The sequence below is a fragment of the Scardinius erythrophthalmus genome (genome assembly GCF_964197995.2).
Source record: "Scardinius erythrophthalmus genome assembly, chromosome: 11".
NCBI lineage: Eukaryota > Metazoa > Chordata > Actinopteri > Cypriniformes > Leuciscidae > Scardinius > Scardinius erythrophthalmus.
Genome location: NC_138231.1, coordinates 42,397,722 through 42,412,477, shown reverse-complemented (window position 1 = coordinate 42,412,477; position 14,756 = coordinate 42,397,722). Strand labels below are relative to the sequence as shown.

At 37.7% G+C, this 14,756-nt stretch overlaps 1 protein-coding gene across 1 annotated transcript; it reads left to right on the top strand.

The window, feature by feature from the left end:
• Positions 1–311: 311 nt before the first annotated feature.
• Positions 312–14,481, top strand: gabrr2b (gamma-aminobutyric acid type A receptor subunit rho2b; the record flags this gene model as incomplete). The annotated part of the gene is made up of 8 exons (XM_081378860.1): positions 312–495; positions 5,547–5,614; positions 7,203–7,426; positions 7,538–7,620; positions 8,587–8,727; positions 10,233–10,385; positions 12,438–12,634; positions 14,188–14,481. Exons 1-8 carry the CDS (start codon positions 375–377, stop codon positions 14,479–14,481), a joined length of 1,281 nt encoding a protein of 426 aa, XP_081234986.1. The 5' UTR covers positions 312–374.
• Between the last annotated feature and the right edge of the window lie 275 nt (positions 14,482–14,756).

Here is a 14,756-nt window from a genome sequence, read left to right as displayed (position 1 = left end):
CAGAGTCAGGAACAAACATTTTACAGACAAGAATTGACTTCATTAATGTCAAAATACTATAAGTTGCTTGAGAATCTCTTAATAATAATAATATTTCTATTAATAACATCCTATTAAAAAAATAAAAATACTTATTATGATTAAAATCACTGCTAATATATAGTGTGCATATAAAAAATAAACTGCACTTAATTCTAGATCTTTATTTTACCACTGTTAAAAAGGTCATTTTAGCCTGAGAGCCTGAAGACGGGTTGTTGAATAAGGAAACACCCGTTTGCCTGTGTGTAGTGTGTCAGTTCATGTCCTGCTCTTCATCGTGGAGTAGTTGCTCTCTGAGGCGTCTCTCTATGAGCTCGCGTTGAAGTCCCGAGATGTTCTTTTGCAGTCCACTTTTCAAGAAGGTGTTGGATGAAACCAAGACACATCCGCTGAAGTCAGACCATCTGCTGCGTGTTGATGATCACGACTTCACTATGAGACCAGCATTCGCAGGTAAAATCTGTGTGTGTGTGTGTGTGTGTGTGTGTGTGTCTTACTGTATGGCATAAAAATCAATGAAAAGTTTAGTCATATAGATTGTCAATTCATTCTGATTGTAGACTTTCTTTTTTATGCATATTTTTCCCCTTATTTTTATTGTATGATATAAATTGGTAACACTTTACAGTAAGGTTAATTAGTTAACATTAATGTATTAACTAACATGAACTAACAATGAACAATGCATATGCAACTATTTATTATTTTTTGTTAATGTTAGTTAATAAAAATCCAGCTGTTCATTGTTTGTTCATGTAAATTCACAGTGCTTTAACTGTTAACAAATATTTTTATAGGTTAAACAACCTTTGATTTTAATAATGTATTAGTAAATGTTGAAATTAATATTAACTAAGATTATTAAATGCTGTAGAAGTGTTGTTCATTCTTAGTTCATGTTAACTAAGGTAGTTAACTAATGTTAACTAATGAACCTTATTGTAAAGTGTTACCTATACATTTTCTGAACTTGAGCTAATACAATTAATACTGTCATTTTACATTTGACCCTACAATAGGATATCTACACACATTATATACTTCTGAAAGCGATGCTTTGCCAGAATAGCAGATGTGAATATTTTGCCTCATTCTTCCAGACATGTGCTGCAGATCTTTCTCATTATTTATATGATATTTATGCCCCACAACTTTCTAGTAATGTCAAATATGTTCTCTTGTTGTGTCTGTTTATCATCATCAATTCTTTATACTTAAAAAATCATGATGAAAGTTACGAGACATCTCATGGCTCATATTTGGCCCCAAAATCGCTTAAAGAAAACAAAGCATGTTTTAAGACCATTAGGAATTTGGAAAAGTGTTTCCAGGGCACAACTGACTCTGTGAACTTACAGACAAAACACTTTTAGATTCTTTTAAACCTTTAAACTTGTGTTCTGACAGTGTCCAACAGTGGACATGCATTACAGAAGATTATGTCATTGTTGGTGACATTGTTTCCCAGCACATACGACATATACGGAATAAAATGACTGATTTCAAGTACTAGTGGAAGTCTTTGCTTAGATTATCATAGTTTTAAAGCCATAATAATGAATTTTAAGATCTGGAAACACCCAGGGATGATGTGTAATAAGGTTTGGACCAGTGGCGGCTGCTGGTCTTTCAAACAGGGGAAGCTCATTTTCGGCCTACATCATAAAAATTGTCCATTTATTTATACGTAAATTCTACGTTCCTTTTCAAGAAAATGCTCTGTGACCCTGTCGTACCAACTAGCCGTCTTTTCCAGTGACTTGACCAGTGTCCTCTCAATGGCCAGCAGAGTTAAATATAATTGTATAAATGTAATAATATAATAAAGGTATAAATACTACTACTACTACTACTACTAATAATATATATTTGTAATTATTTTAATAATTATTTTTTAATTATTACTACTTATAATATAAAAAATATAATAAGTGATAATATAATAAAGGTATAAATGTATAATTGTGTGAAATGTATTGGCTAGCAATTTCGACAAGCAAATACCAAGTTCAAGTTCAAGTTTAATACCTTTATTTGTCCCCCAATGGGGCAATTAGTTTCACAGCATAGGAGCACACAAACTTACAAACACAAATACACATAGTATAATAAAAATAAACATAATGCATATTCTGATCAAATACAATAATGTGTAAGCTACCTTACCCTCCTGGCATTTAGAAGAGAGACAGCAGACGGAACAAAGGAGTGTTTAAATCTGTTTGTTTTAGCAAATGGGAGTCTGAGCAATGAACCAGATGGTAGAAACTGAAACTGTAGATATAAAGGATGAGAACAGTCAGTCAAGATGGAGTTTGCTTTCTTAAACAGCTGTTTTTCGTAAAGATCCTGTAAAGTTTCTTGTGGAAGCCCAATAATTTTACTACTAACACTAACAACCTTGTTCAGTAAGTTCCTCTCTTTTACCCTCAAGGATTGAAACCAACAAACAAAGGAGAACGTAATAATAGACTCAATAAAAGAACGATAAAACAAAGTCATCAAAGTAGAGTCAACCTGGAATTTAGATAGTTTTCTAAGACAAAAAAGACGCTGCTGGCTTTTCTTATGGATTGAGTCAGTATTTTTCTTAAATGTCAGCTTGTTATCGAGGAAAGTGCCTAAGTACTTATAAGACTCTACCGATTCGACTGTCTGACCATCAATCACTGTGGTGTCAGGGGAAGGCTGAGCACGTCTTAAATCAATACACATGTCCTTTGTCTTTAAAACGTTTAAGGATAAAAAAGATTCCTGACACCATTTTAAAAAGTAATCAATCACGGGACCATGCGAAGTTTCAGTGCTATTCAACAGGCTCCTACCAAGAAATAGGAGCAATACCAATGCAGCAGTTTGTTTTTCGACTACAGTTGAAAAATCCGCGATGGGACTGAGCTCGAACAGCTTCAGCATCAGCGACTTTTTATTGTATGAAAAACGGCTAGCAATTTCGACAAGTATGCATACAATTTTATTGTATGAAATCGCTGTCAATCAAAAGGAGACGCAGCCTTTCGACAGACCCTCCAGTCATCACGCAGAAGCCCGGAGTCCAGGCCAGCCCACTCCCCATTCACCACCCACGGGCGGGACATAATCACAGCATTTATCCAATGACCGTCTAGTTTCGAAGCACTGAAAAAAACTGTTCAAAGAAGCCCCACTGAAGTCAGTGGACGCTGGGCTTCAACAGGGAAGTGCACTGCGACGCTACGGGAATGTATGAGAAGGAAATCGAGTCAGCCGACCTGTAACTGATTCTGAACGAACTCGTCTTTGAGATGAACGTTTTCTAACGCATTTTTAGTCAATAAAATGTTAACACAATAGTACATATTTGACCATTCATTTTTTGACATTATAGGGGAAGCCGAGCTTCCCTTGCAGTCTTAAAGAAATCCCCACTGGTTTGGACAGTGCTACCCTTCATGTCGCATTGGATTATGGTGAAGGTTTTCTTGGTCTCATCTGCAAACATTCAACACAATCCTTTCCCACGTCACATCTAGGTCACCATCACATAATTTGGCAAAAGTTCTCAGCTACTAACATCTAGAGTGGACACATCTAATACAAGTCTCGTTGTTCCTGCAGAGATTTGAGGCATGACCTCTTCTAGGAAGTTACTCTTTGTGTTAATTGAGTCAGCGGCGCCCACTGGGACTCTCAAGGCTTTTCTAATTTACACATTAGTTTTGCTTCTTACTTCTTCAGAATGCTTCTCTGTCTTCATTATCACAGCAGTCAATTCAATTCAGTTCAAATTCACAACCTGAACATGGATTCCTGTGGGGGTTTTAACCTGTAAATATAGTGGTTTCTCAGGAGGGCGATGATAATGCGTATTGGCGAATGCATTGCAAGCTCTGACTCAACTTAGGTTTTGTCTTTAATTCTTGTTTTTGTGTGTGCTGGATGTCGTCTACAGCTGACAAACACTGCAGAGCTCCTCAATGTTGACCCATTGTTTACAGAGTAATGGAGCTCTTTGTCTGTAGGGGCAGATACAAGCTCACACATCACTGATCTACTGACATACAGTATTCACACATCACTGACACGCTTGCATATTTACACGGGCCCTTTAAGAAGGAGTTCATGAGAGTTTGGGGGGTTTATAGATGCGCGTTTTGTGACGCAGAAGTTTAATAAAAACCCACCTGTTGTTGTTCTCACGCTGCAATCCTGCCTCCATGTATTTTTGATAGCTCAAAAGCTATACAATACTATGAATGTCACGGCTCTGCCAGAGAGGACCCAGATGCAGAATGAGCAGTGATGGTGTTTTATTGACCAGAATGTAGACAGGGCACAACAAGGAGAGCGAGGCGTGAGAAACAGTTTAAGCCTCTGGGGTCGGCGGTCGCGCCGGCGCGACTCAAAATACTCTGCTGATTTTGATCTTACATATAAGTGTTATACATCATTCAAAACTGTTAAATGTCTTCTTTTATTTGTGTACACTCATAATAAAAACAAAATGTTGTGTTTTTCGTAAAATAAAGAAAATAATTGAGAATAAAGAAAATAATTGAGAATAAATCATTGAGAGAGACGTTCTGCCGTGAATTAATAAAGTTATCGCGCACTTCTTCTGGCAGCATAATTTTATTTAGCAAAATATCTCACCATTCACTGTTGCGTCCAGGTCGCACTCACTCACCATATGTTTGGTCTAAAACGCGACTGCAGTTGGTTGTTCTGTTCCTGATCTTGTTCCTGTTCTGGAGATTCTGTTTTGTGAAGATTTGAGTTTTATTCTGCACTTAGATCCTGTTTCATCTCTTCTGCAACCAACGCTGATATAAAGTTGCTTGCTGTTAAAAAGTATCTTTATTCTTCATTTTGCGTCATGCACATATCTTTTGGATTATACACACACCCTGACATAAAGATTATATGCCGTGAACTTCACATGCTTTTGAAAATCCAGCGTTTAGTTGGTAATTGCTCATTGTCACAATTGTACACGGCTTTGTTTTCAGGCAGACCATTAAAGAACATGACAAACACGTCTCCCAGATGGCCACTTCAAAACTCCTAAAGTGTTTTCAATTGTGTGTGTCTAATGCAACAGACAGTCAGCCAACGGTTCGTTGACGTGATGTCAGAGGCTGACACTAGGTGGAGACAGACTAAATGCTTTTTTGTTTTTTTGATTGGTAGGCTACATTATTTCGTGTTATGTCTCTATCAAATGAGGGCTTAACATATGGTAAACATTTGACTCAGCAAGATCATATACAGTATCTCTTTGTTAAAATAGTCGCTTTATCTGAGATCCACACCCTGATGAATACTCTTCTAGCGTAACATGTCAGTGACATTTAATTTTATAATACTATTTAAATGATTAAATGCTTTTTTAATAACTTGAGTGCCTTGGATTTCTTGTTTCATTGCCGTGGGGGTGTAAATAGTTCTTGATTTTTAATAATCCTTTAAATATCAAAATGCACATTATAAAACCTTTGAAACTAGCACTGTTCTCTTCTTCTCAGGTCCAGCAGTGCCGGTGGGTGTGGATGTACAGGTAGAGAGTTTGGACAGCATCTCAGAAGTAGATATGGTAAGATCTATTGATTGTTATGAATTATTCATTATTATGCAAGGCATATTACATAAATAAACAAACAAACTGTTTTGCATAAATAAAATGTAGCCATTAAATTTTTTTCTTGCGTTTACTTTGCAAATAATAAACTCAGCATTTATGAAAGTAATATATAAATACTTTAAAGCTGAAATAATGTATCATTTTTACCCATTACTGTAATGAGAATGTGATTGTTATTCATGTTGAAGTGGGCTTGTAGTCATAAGGGTGACTGCAGAGATTATATATGAATGATATCTGAAAGCATCAGAAATGTGTCTAGATATGCTTTTATTTATCATATCAGTGCCGATTACGAGTGAGCGTGGATTTGATCTCACATAATATGCAATGAGTCACGTAGAGGATAATCCATGAGGTTTACCCAGTGACATCACAAGAAATCAGCCAATCAGAATGTGCAGTCCATCCGGCTTGATGAAGACTGGTAACAGTACTGGCATCCCTCAGTAATGCCAACAGATGGTAATATTTCACAAGGATTTAAGCAGTTTGGAAATGCATGTAAACACGTTGCACACATTTTTAGTAACGTTTTATTTTGATGGTCTCTTTTGAACATTCTGTTGACTATAGGGAACTTTGTCACTTTTTGACCGGACGAGGCGCGCGCGCTGTTTGAATACTGAATGGAAAATGATTGACAGCCGCAGAGGAGGGAAGACGAGTTTCCGTGAACTTTAATTTAATGATGTAAATAGACTTCACATTAAGCTATGGATTGGCTTCAGATGACTTTGAATAGATTGCTGGAAAACTTAATTAGTGCTTGTCTATTTCTTTTGGTCCATGACTCCCCCTTGTGCCGTAGATAGGCCTATAAAAGAGCGCAATAATCGCGGATGTCTGAAACAGACATTTGTCTGAAACAAAACAGTTATTATCTCGGCAGGCCTAGTCAGACGTCTAAAAAAGTTTTTATTGAGAATTAACAGAGGCTTAACTCTAATGTGTTTCATTTGAAGTCACCATAACAGTGATTAGTGTTTCCATTAGTTGGGCTCTTAACTCTTATTAACTTTTCTTTATTGGCCACTGTGGCAGTGTGTTTGTTAAACACATTTGCAGCAGCAAAAAAAGCTAAAGTGAAACGAGACCAGGTGATGATGGTTACCTGTTGATGGTTTTATAACTATCATGAAATAGACTGATTCACTGATGTCTTTTGAGTCTAACAAGTGTGTTGTACTACATCACAAACCCTGTGCTGCTGCAGCATGAGATCCAGCAATATCATAACAATAAGCCGGATCTGGGACGTCAAAATGTTGCTATACTGTTACAAAGATCTCACTGAGATATGACTATATGGACCATAAAAGCCTGATGTATCAAATATGAATAGTTTCTCAAAGGGGTGATCAAACAAAAATAACAATGTTTTGACAGAGCCCAAATTAACCCAAGAATGGCTTACTTAAAGCTTACTCTGCATGCTGAGCTGGGATAGGAGAAAGTATGTTCACATTTATTATTGTTAACAAACAAAACAACACACAATGAGCTTGAAAAGTCAATCCCTGTTGTTCTTTTCATACAGGACTTCACCATGACCCTGTACCTGAGACACTACTGGAAGGACGAGCGACTGTCTTTTCCCAGTAAAACCAATAAAAGCATGACTTTTGATGGTCGATTGGTGAAGAAAATCTGGGTTCCTGACGTGTTCTTTGTCCATTCCAAACGATCCTTCATCCACGACACCACCACGGAGAACATCATGATCAGGGTCTACCCCGATGGACACGTGCTCTACAGCCTCAGGTCAGTATACCAACACAAATGCTTGGACACCTGGTCCTGCATGCTTATGCAGCTGTAGCTTTTATTCTGCTGTCACAATCCTGTTTTGAAAGTGTTTTTTCGGTGTGTCAGGGTGACTGTAACTTCAGCATGTAATATGGACTTCAGTCGGTTCCCGCTGGACACGCAGACCTGCACGTTAGAGCTGGAGAGCTGTGAGTGATGTCCACTTCTCCTGACTTTGATGTCCAGTATCACATCTTGGGCCCTATCTTGCACCCAGCGCAATTGACTTTGTATGCATGTATCATTCCTATTTTGCACCCGCGCACAGCGGACTTTTCCCTCCACAGACGCACATCGGTAAATTAGGGAATGAACTTGCGCTCCCGGAGGCGGTTCAGCGAAAAGAGGAGGCGTGTTCCGGCGCAAACGTTCCCTGGTGCTATTTTGCAGTTTCAGAAAACAATTTTGCCACTGACCAGGAGAAACCGAGTCTAAAGTCAGTGGCGTGTTGCGCATGTTATTCAGAGGCTATTTTAAGGGCGCATGCTTGGCCATAATGTAGCGTGTGCACAACGCACATACACTTTGCTACTCTCATCTACACAGAAGCAGCAGTTTCCATTTTTACAAAACCATACATTATTACAAGGAAAAATATTACCACACGAGGGAAATCATTGTTGTGTCCATGAAGATGTGGAAAAATAGGCATAAATCTAGCTTACACATTTAGCCAAATTATCATACGCCTGTTTAACCGAAGCTAATTTGGGTGTGTTTCTCCATCCCCAATGTCACTTCTCTGTGTTTTACGGCCCTGACGAGAACGTCGGTCTCCTCGGCTGTGAACCGCTCCTGGCAAATCCGCCGTTATAATAGCAATCCGCCATGGAACAAGCGCTCCTGCTCTTAAAGGGAATGTGAGATGAGGCTCTGATTGGTTTATTTCACGTTACGCCCAAACCACACCTATGAGTAATGAAGCTACATCAGACCAACACATTTTAGATTTGCGTCGGGAGCAAGAGTCATTTATCCCGCCGGTATAATAGCAACAGCGCCCGAGATCCACCCACAAAGTTACTTGCGTTTTGCGCTTGATACTTGCGTTTCAGTTTGTTAAAATAGGGCCCCTTGAGTCTCTGCAAACATTCGTTCATCTGCTGTGTGTCCAGATGCTTACACTGATGAAGACCTGATGCTCTACTGGAAGAGTGGAGATGAATCTCTGAGCACGGATGACAAGATCTCTCTGTCTCAGTTCCTCATTCAGAAGTTCCACACCACCTCCAGACTGGCCTTCTACAGCAGCACAGGTGCACACGCTTATCTTTAGAAGAGTAAACTACACAGTTCGGTTTCAGTTTCAGTTGTCTACCAGTGCATAACGTGCTGTCGCTTTGCACTCTTATGGTTTATTAGTTTCCCAGACATCTTGGACAAATTGTATTTGTGTTGCATGCAAATAAAGGTCAAAACTGTTTCATCTGATTTGAATGTTGTTTTAACCTTATACTGACTTGCATTTCAGTCGCTCTTAGTTTTAATTCGGTCATCAGTGGCTTCTTTTTGCATGCACTTTATGGACACACTTATAATGCGATTATGGCTGTGATTAAGTTGGAGCTGTAAACAGAATACTGTAAATATTATATCCGTAAATACTTATTACCCAGTCAACAAGTATGGCCACAATGTGAGGTCACCTCAGCTAGAAATGTTATTGGACGTGGACTCCAACATCGCTCAGACGTCAAATTTTGGTTGAAAATTTAAATTGGGTTGACGTCTAAACATTTGATGTCAGACTCCAACATCATTAAACCACTCCACAAACAGCATTACCAGCTTCACTAATTACAAACCAGATCATATGTGTACAAAAGTCCTTATTTAGATTAACAGAGGTTTAGAATGAACCTCATTGGTTCTTGCAGAAGCTCGAACGTGCTGCGTAACATGAGAATGAACCTCACTGGTTAATTTTAAAATATCTTCATTTGAGTTCTGAAGTTGAACGAAAGTCTTGCAGGTTTTAAACAGGGTTTCCGCGGGGTCTTATAAAGTCTTAAAAAGTCTAAAATTCTGAACTTTAAATTTAAGGCCTTAAAAAGTCTTAAAAACGGCCAGATTTTCATCCTAGGTCTTAAATTTAATTTAGTCAGGTCTTAAAAAGTGTTTACCCTCGTTCATTTCCAGAAACGCTGGCCGCAGAAAGTTATTACAAAGTAGCAAAAAAGTATCGAGTTGTAGCCTACTAAGCGGAGCTCACGTGCTACCAGTAGCTTGTGGCTTGATATAAGCTAGCTCGCCAGAGGCCGTTCACATATCGCGTCTTTTGCACGCTCAAGTTTGTTCGAATGTAGGCTCATAATTGAAGTGACTCATCCCATCATTTCCTCTCTAGTTATGATCAACTATGATCAACTAAAATCAACAATAATTGTGTTTTTACAGTATAATATGCAAAAGTACAATTTTCTATACAAAAAAAATCTACCTCTCCCTCTCTCTCTCACACACACACACACACACACACACACACACACACACACACACACACATCAGATAATCCTAGATAGATAGATAGATAGATAGATAGATAGATAGATAGATAGATAGATAGATAGATAGATAGATAGATAGATAGATAGATAGATAGATAGATAGATAGATAGATAGATAGATAGATAGATAGATAGATAGATAGATTTTTGTGTGAACTATCTCTTTAAGAATTAAGTCCGTCCTTGCTCAGTCGTCAGAATCAGAATTCTTTTCTTTTTCTTTTCATTTTATTCTAATTTCATTTCTCCTGCAGGTTGGTACAATCGTCTGTACATCAACTTCACTCTGCGTCGTCACATCTTCTTCTTCCTGCTTCAGACGTACTTTCCCGCCACTCTGATGGTCATGCTGTCATGGGTGTCCTTCTGGATCGACCGACGAGCCGTTCCTGCCAGGGTCTCATTAGGTGAAACCAGTGGGGTTGTAAACAGTTTTTGTTGATTAACATTGCATCTGACAGTTCTAGATACAAATATTCTCATTTATAATCTTAGAATATTGTGTTACATTCAAGAATAGCCTATCCATTATTTTGGACAGCCAAATATAACAATGCTAACTACATGCGTAGATTTGAAGGGGACTGGGTTTACTTGTTTCTCCAACCATCCTGGTGTGCAAAGGCTGAGTATTGACACAAATTTCACGATTCGATTTCGATTCATAAGCTTGCAATTCAATTCGATTCAATATTGATTATTTTGGATATCAGGTACAATACATGGCAAATTTTCTCAAGGAAAACAAATCTCTTAACTAATGTTGTAAACTATGGGAGTCAGATGTAGCCTATAGGCTTCATTAGCCTTCTATAATATTGAAGGTAAAAATTAACTGATTTGTATACAAACACTTAAATTACACTTTTATTTATTTTATAATAATAAAGTTATATGAAATATAACATTGTCATAAAAACCTGACAGATTTATTCAAACATGCATTAAAAATTGAAGAACACTAAAAATTATAATGAATATGTAATATGGTGCATATATTTAGCAAAATGCTCCTCTCTAGTGTTAATTTTTCTGGATGAGTTTATGGTCGCTGGATCTGTTTTTTTCTGAGGTAAATGTGACGTTACATGACAAGCTGTTTTACTGACGTCTTTCCACGGTTGAAACACTGATTGAGCAATTCCATGTCACATGATACGGATTTCGATAAGTTGTACTCGATCTTTTAACACACTTTCAGATGCTCATTCATGTTTATTTTGCGCTGTAACTGGTATTAACAAGGCGGAAGAGAAGATCATGTGCTTCTCTTGAGCGATCTCACGCCACAGCGCCAGAACGGTATTTATGTTTTTGAATTCCGTAATAAAATGGACGTAATTTGAAATCTGAGACTTTGTTTCATATCAATAGTAACAAAGCACAAAGATTATTTCGATTTATTGGATGGGATGCGCTACAATGTTCCATTCATTCATCAACTGAAAACAGGATGACTAATCAATTCTTGGGATTTAAGAATCGATATCGGTTCGTAAAAACGAGAATCGATTAAAATCGAGAAATTGATATTTTTTACCCAGCCCTATAGCAAAGAGTGTTTATTATTTGGTCTGTATTTGAATCAAGGTTGAAAACTATGAAGCATGAGATCTCAGTAAATCAATCAATGACTGCTTTCTGAGATTCATGCAGATGATGTTGAACTTTTAATGTGTGCTCATTAAAGTATTGACAGTGGACAAATACAAAGTTTCAGAAATACAAATGAAATGAACTGCAACAGTCTGACATTGCAACTGTTACAGCCATTGCATGTTAAAGGGTTAGTTCACCCAAACATAAAATGTATGTCATTAATTACTCACCCTCATGTTGTTTCAAAACCCATAAGACCTTCGTTCATCTTTGAAACACAATTAAGATATGAAACATGAAACACAAGACACGTGTGTGATGCTGACTCAGGAGCCGGACAATAATAAGTTGTGATGTAGAACTAGTTTACACTACGTGACCAGTGTAGGAGACTGATGTGGAAGAGAAGAGAGTGCTGAATAAAGTCATTATTTGTGGGGGGGGTTTTGCGCACAAAAAGTATTCTCGTCACTTCATAACATTAAGATTGAGCCACTGTAGTCACATGGACTATTTTAACGATGTCTTTACTACCTTTCTGGGCCTTGAAATTGATAATAACGTTGCAGTCTATGGAGGGACAGAAAGCTCTCGGATTTCATCAAAAATATCTTAGTTTGTGTTCCGAAGATTAACGAAGGTCTTACGGGTTTGGAACGACATGAGGGTGAATAATTAATGACAGAAATGTAATGTTTGGGTGAACTATCCCTTAAAATCAGTTGCCTCTGCAATAAAACATGCCACAGTGCAGAAGAAAGAAAGGAAAAGACATAATTAAAATGCAAGATGGGTAGTTGGTGTGGAGATGAAATAGAGACACACTATTTGTGGGAGAATTTGACAGTGATTTCCTGTAGGCATTACGACGGTGCTCACCATGTCCACCATCATCACTGGAGTGAACGCCTCCATGCCCAGAGTCTCCTACATCAAAGCCGTGGACATTTACCTGTGGGTCAGCTTCGTCTTCGTCTTTTTATCGGTACTCGAGTATGCTGCTGTAAACTACTTGACCACAGTGCATGATGGGAAGGATCGCAAGTTAAGAGAGAAGGTAAATACACAAATGATTTTCAATTAATTTTATTTAATCTCCTCTATTACTTTCCTTTATTATTAACCTTTTTTTGTCATCTTTATTATGTTGGCTTGACAAAACATATTGTTGGTAACCCCCAAGATTTACAACATTCACATTTATTAATAGGAAAATCGGTGCACAATGGTTTTATCTCTCCAAAGTGGATGCCGGTTTACAGATGTGGAAATGATCAGAAAGAAGTTAACACAACCTCTTATTTATACGGTAACACTTGACCTGGCTACTTGGACTAGTAAAATGATTAGTCAGCCAAGCCCTAATTGATATAAATGTATACATATTTTCAAATTTTACACCTGTTTCTGCCATAATAATGGAAGTTTATCATTTAGAACTTTACATGATTTAGTTATCTTTCTTCTTTTTCTGCTTATTCGCTGTATCTGAGTGGTGACATATAATTTTTGTAAACAGTTTCTGTAAACATGTCTATTTTAAACTCTCTTCCCGCCAGCATAAAAAAACGTTTCTTTGATCATTTTCACAAAAATTGCATGGCCCCCAGAATATTTTGTTGTATGAATATCTAAACATGCAATATAAAAAAGAACAGATCCTCTGCTTTAAAAAAACAACTCTTTTACTCTATCTTCATGCATTCCTTTTAAATCAACACTTGAATGTGGGTAAGTTTCATAAAAAAGCAACATTTTGAGCAAAAATCATGTTTTTGTCAAAGACATATGTGCATGAGCAATACTTTTATCGCTCGCTTCTGCTTCCTCTTCACGTGTGTTTGGATCCGGAGTCTCAGTACTCTTTCAGAAGATGCGTAAGATGTTATCCCTACTGTATAACAATGAAAATATGTATTGCCGGAAAATTCTGTCAGTGGCGGGGACAGAGTTGTGGTTATAGTTACCATATGGAGCTTAGCAGTGATAAAAAAAAAAAAAATCCTTTGGTTTCACTTTATTTTGATGGTCCCTTTAATGCATTCTGTTGACTATAAGTAACTTTGCAGCTACATGTCTACTAACGAGTGTAGAATGTTCGAAAGGGACTATCAAAATAAAATGTTACTGATCATTTTTTGTAAGTTCAACTACAGTCATTTGACCATATCTCACCCGGGTGGGAGGAGAAAAACACTGACATCCTGGATTTGGATGGCTATAAAATCACATGCCTTTCCCTTTTAAATGTTGAAAATACATTACTTCCCATGAGAAAGAGTTACTGTATACATAAGGGCTCAAGAGACAAATATCCATATAGCAATGTCCTCACAACTGCCAAGCAACCCATCAGACTATAGCAAGGCCTGTATCATTTCAGATTTCAAATCTCTTTTTTTGGTTTTCAGGAGTTTATGAAGCTGATATTCAAAGTTTGTCTTACAGTACTTTCCTCTTAATGAAAGTTACATGTACCTTTAGGTAATATTAGGTGGACTACCTGTTTGTTTTATTCAAGCCTAAATTAAATAAGCCGTATCTTGCACCCTGCAGCCAGGATACAAGTTTTCTAAATGGTAATGAAGTGTTTGTGTTTATCCATTTTAGCCTTTACCCTGCACATGTGACATATCTCACACAAGGACTATGTTGCTCGATGACGCGTACAGTAAGTCTGATGCCAATGGCCTGGCTGGATATACCCAGCCTCCCGTCTCCTCCGAGGATAAACACATGGTGGTGTGCCTGTCTTTGGCGAATGAGGCCACAGCAGCCAAAAAGAAGACCCTCAGAGGCTTCCGTATCATCCAAAACACTCACGCCATTGATGCCTACTCTCGCATGATCTTCCCAGGGGCCTTTATATTCTTCAATCTCATCTATTGGTCTGTGTACTGCTGAGTTGCTTTGCAAAGGGATTGTTGTTGGAGCATATTATACTGCTTATATATTAACGAAAGTAAAAGAAAATTGTTTTTTGCCATTGATTGAAAGTAAAGAGACAACATGATATGATGCAGGCCGGATTCAAATCCAGTCCTGGCATTGATCTTGAGGACATGTACAAGCAGTTCTCAGAATGTAGGATACAACAGGGCTAAATATGCTCTGGAGTTAAAGGGGTGGTTGATTATGATTTGACTTTTCTAACTTTAGTTAGTGTGTAATGTTGCTTT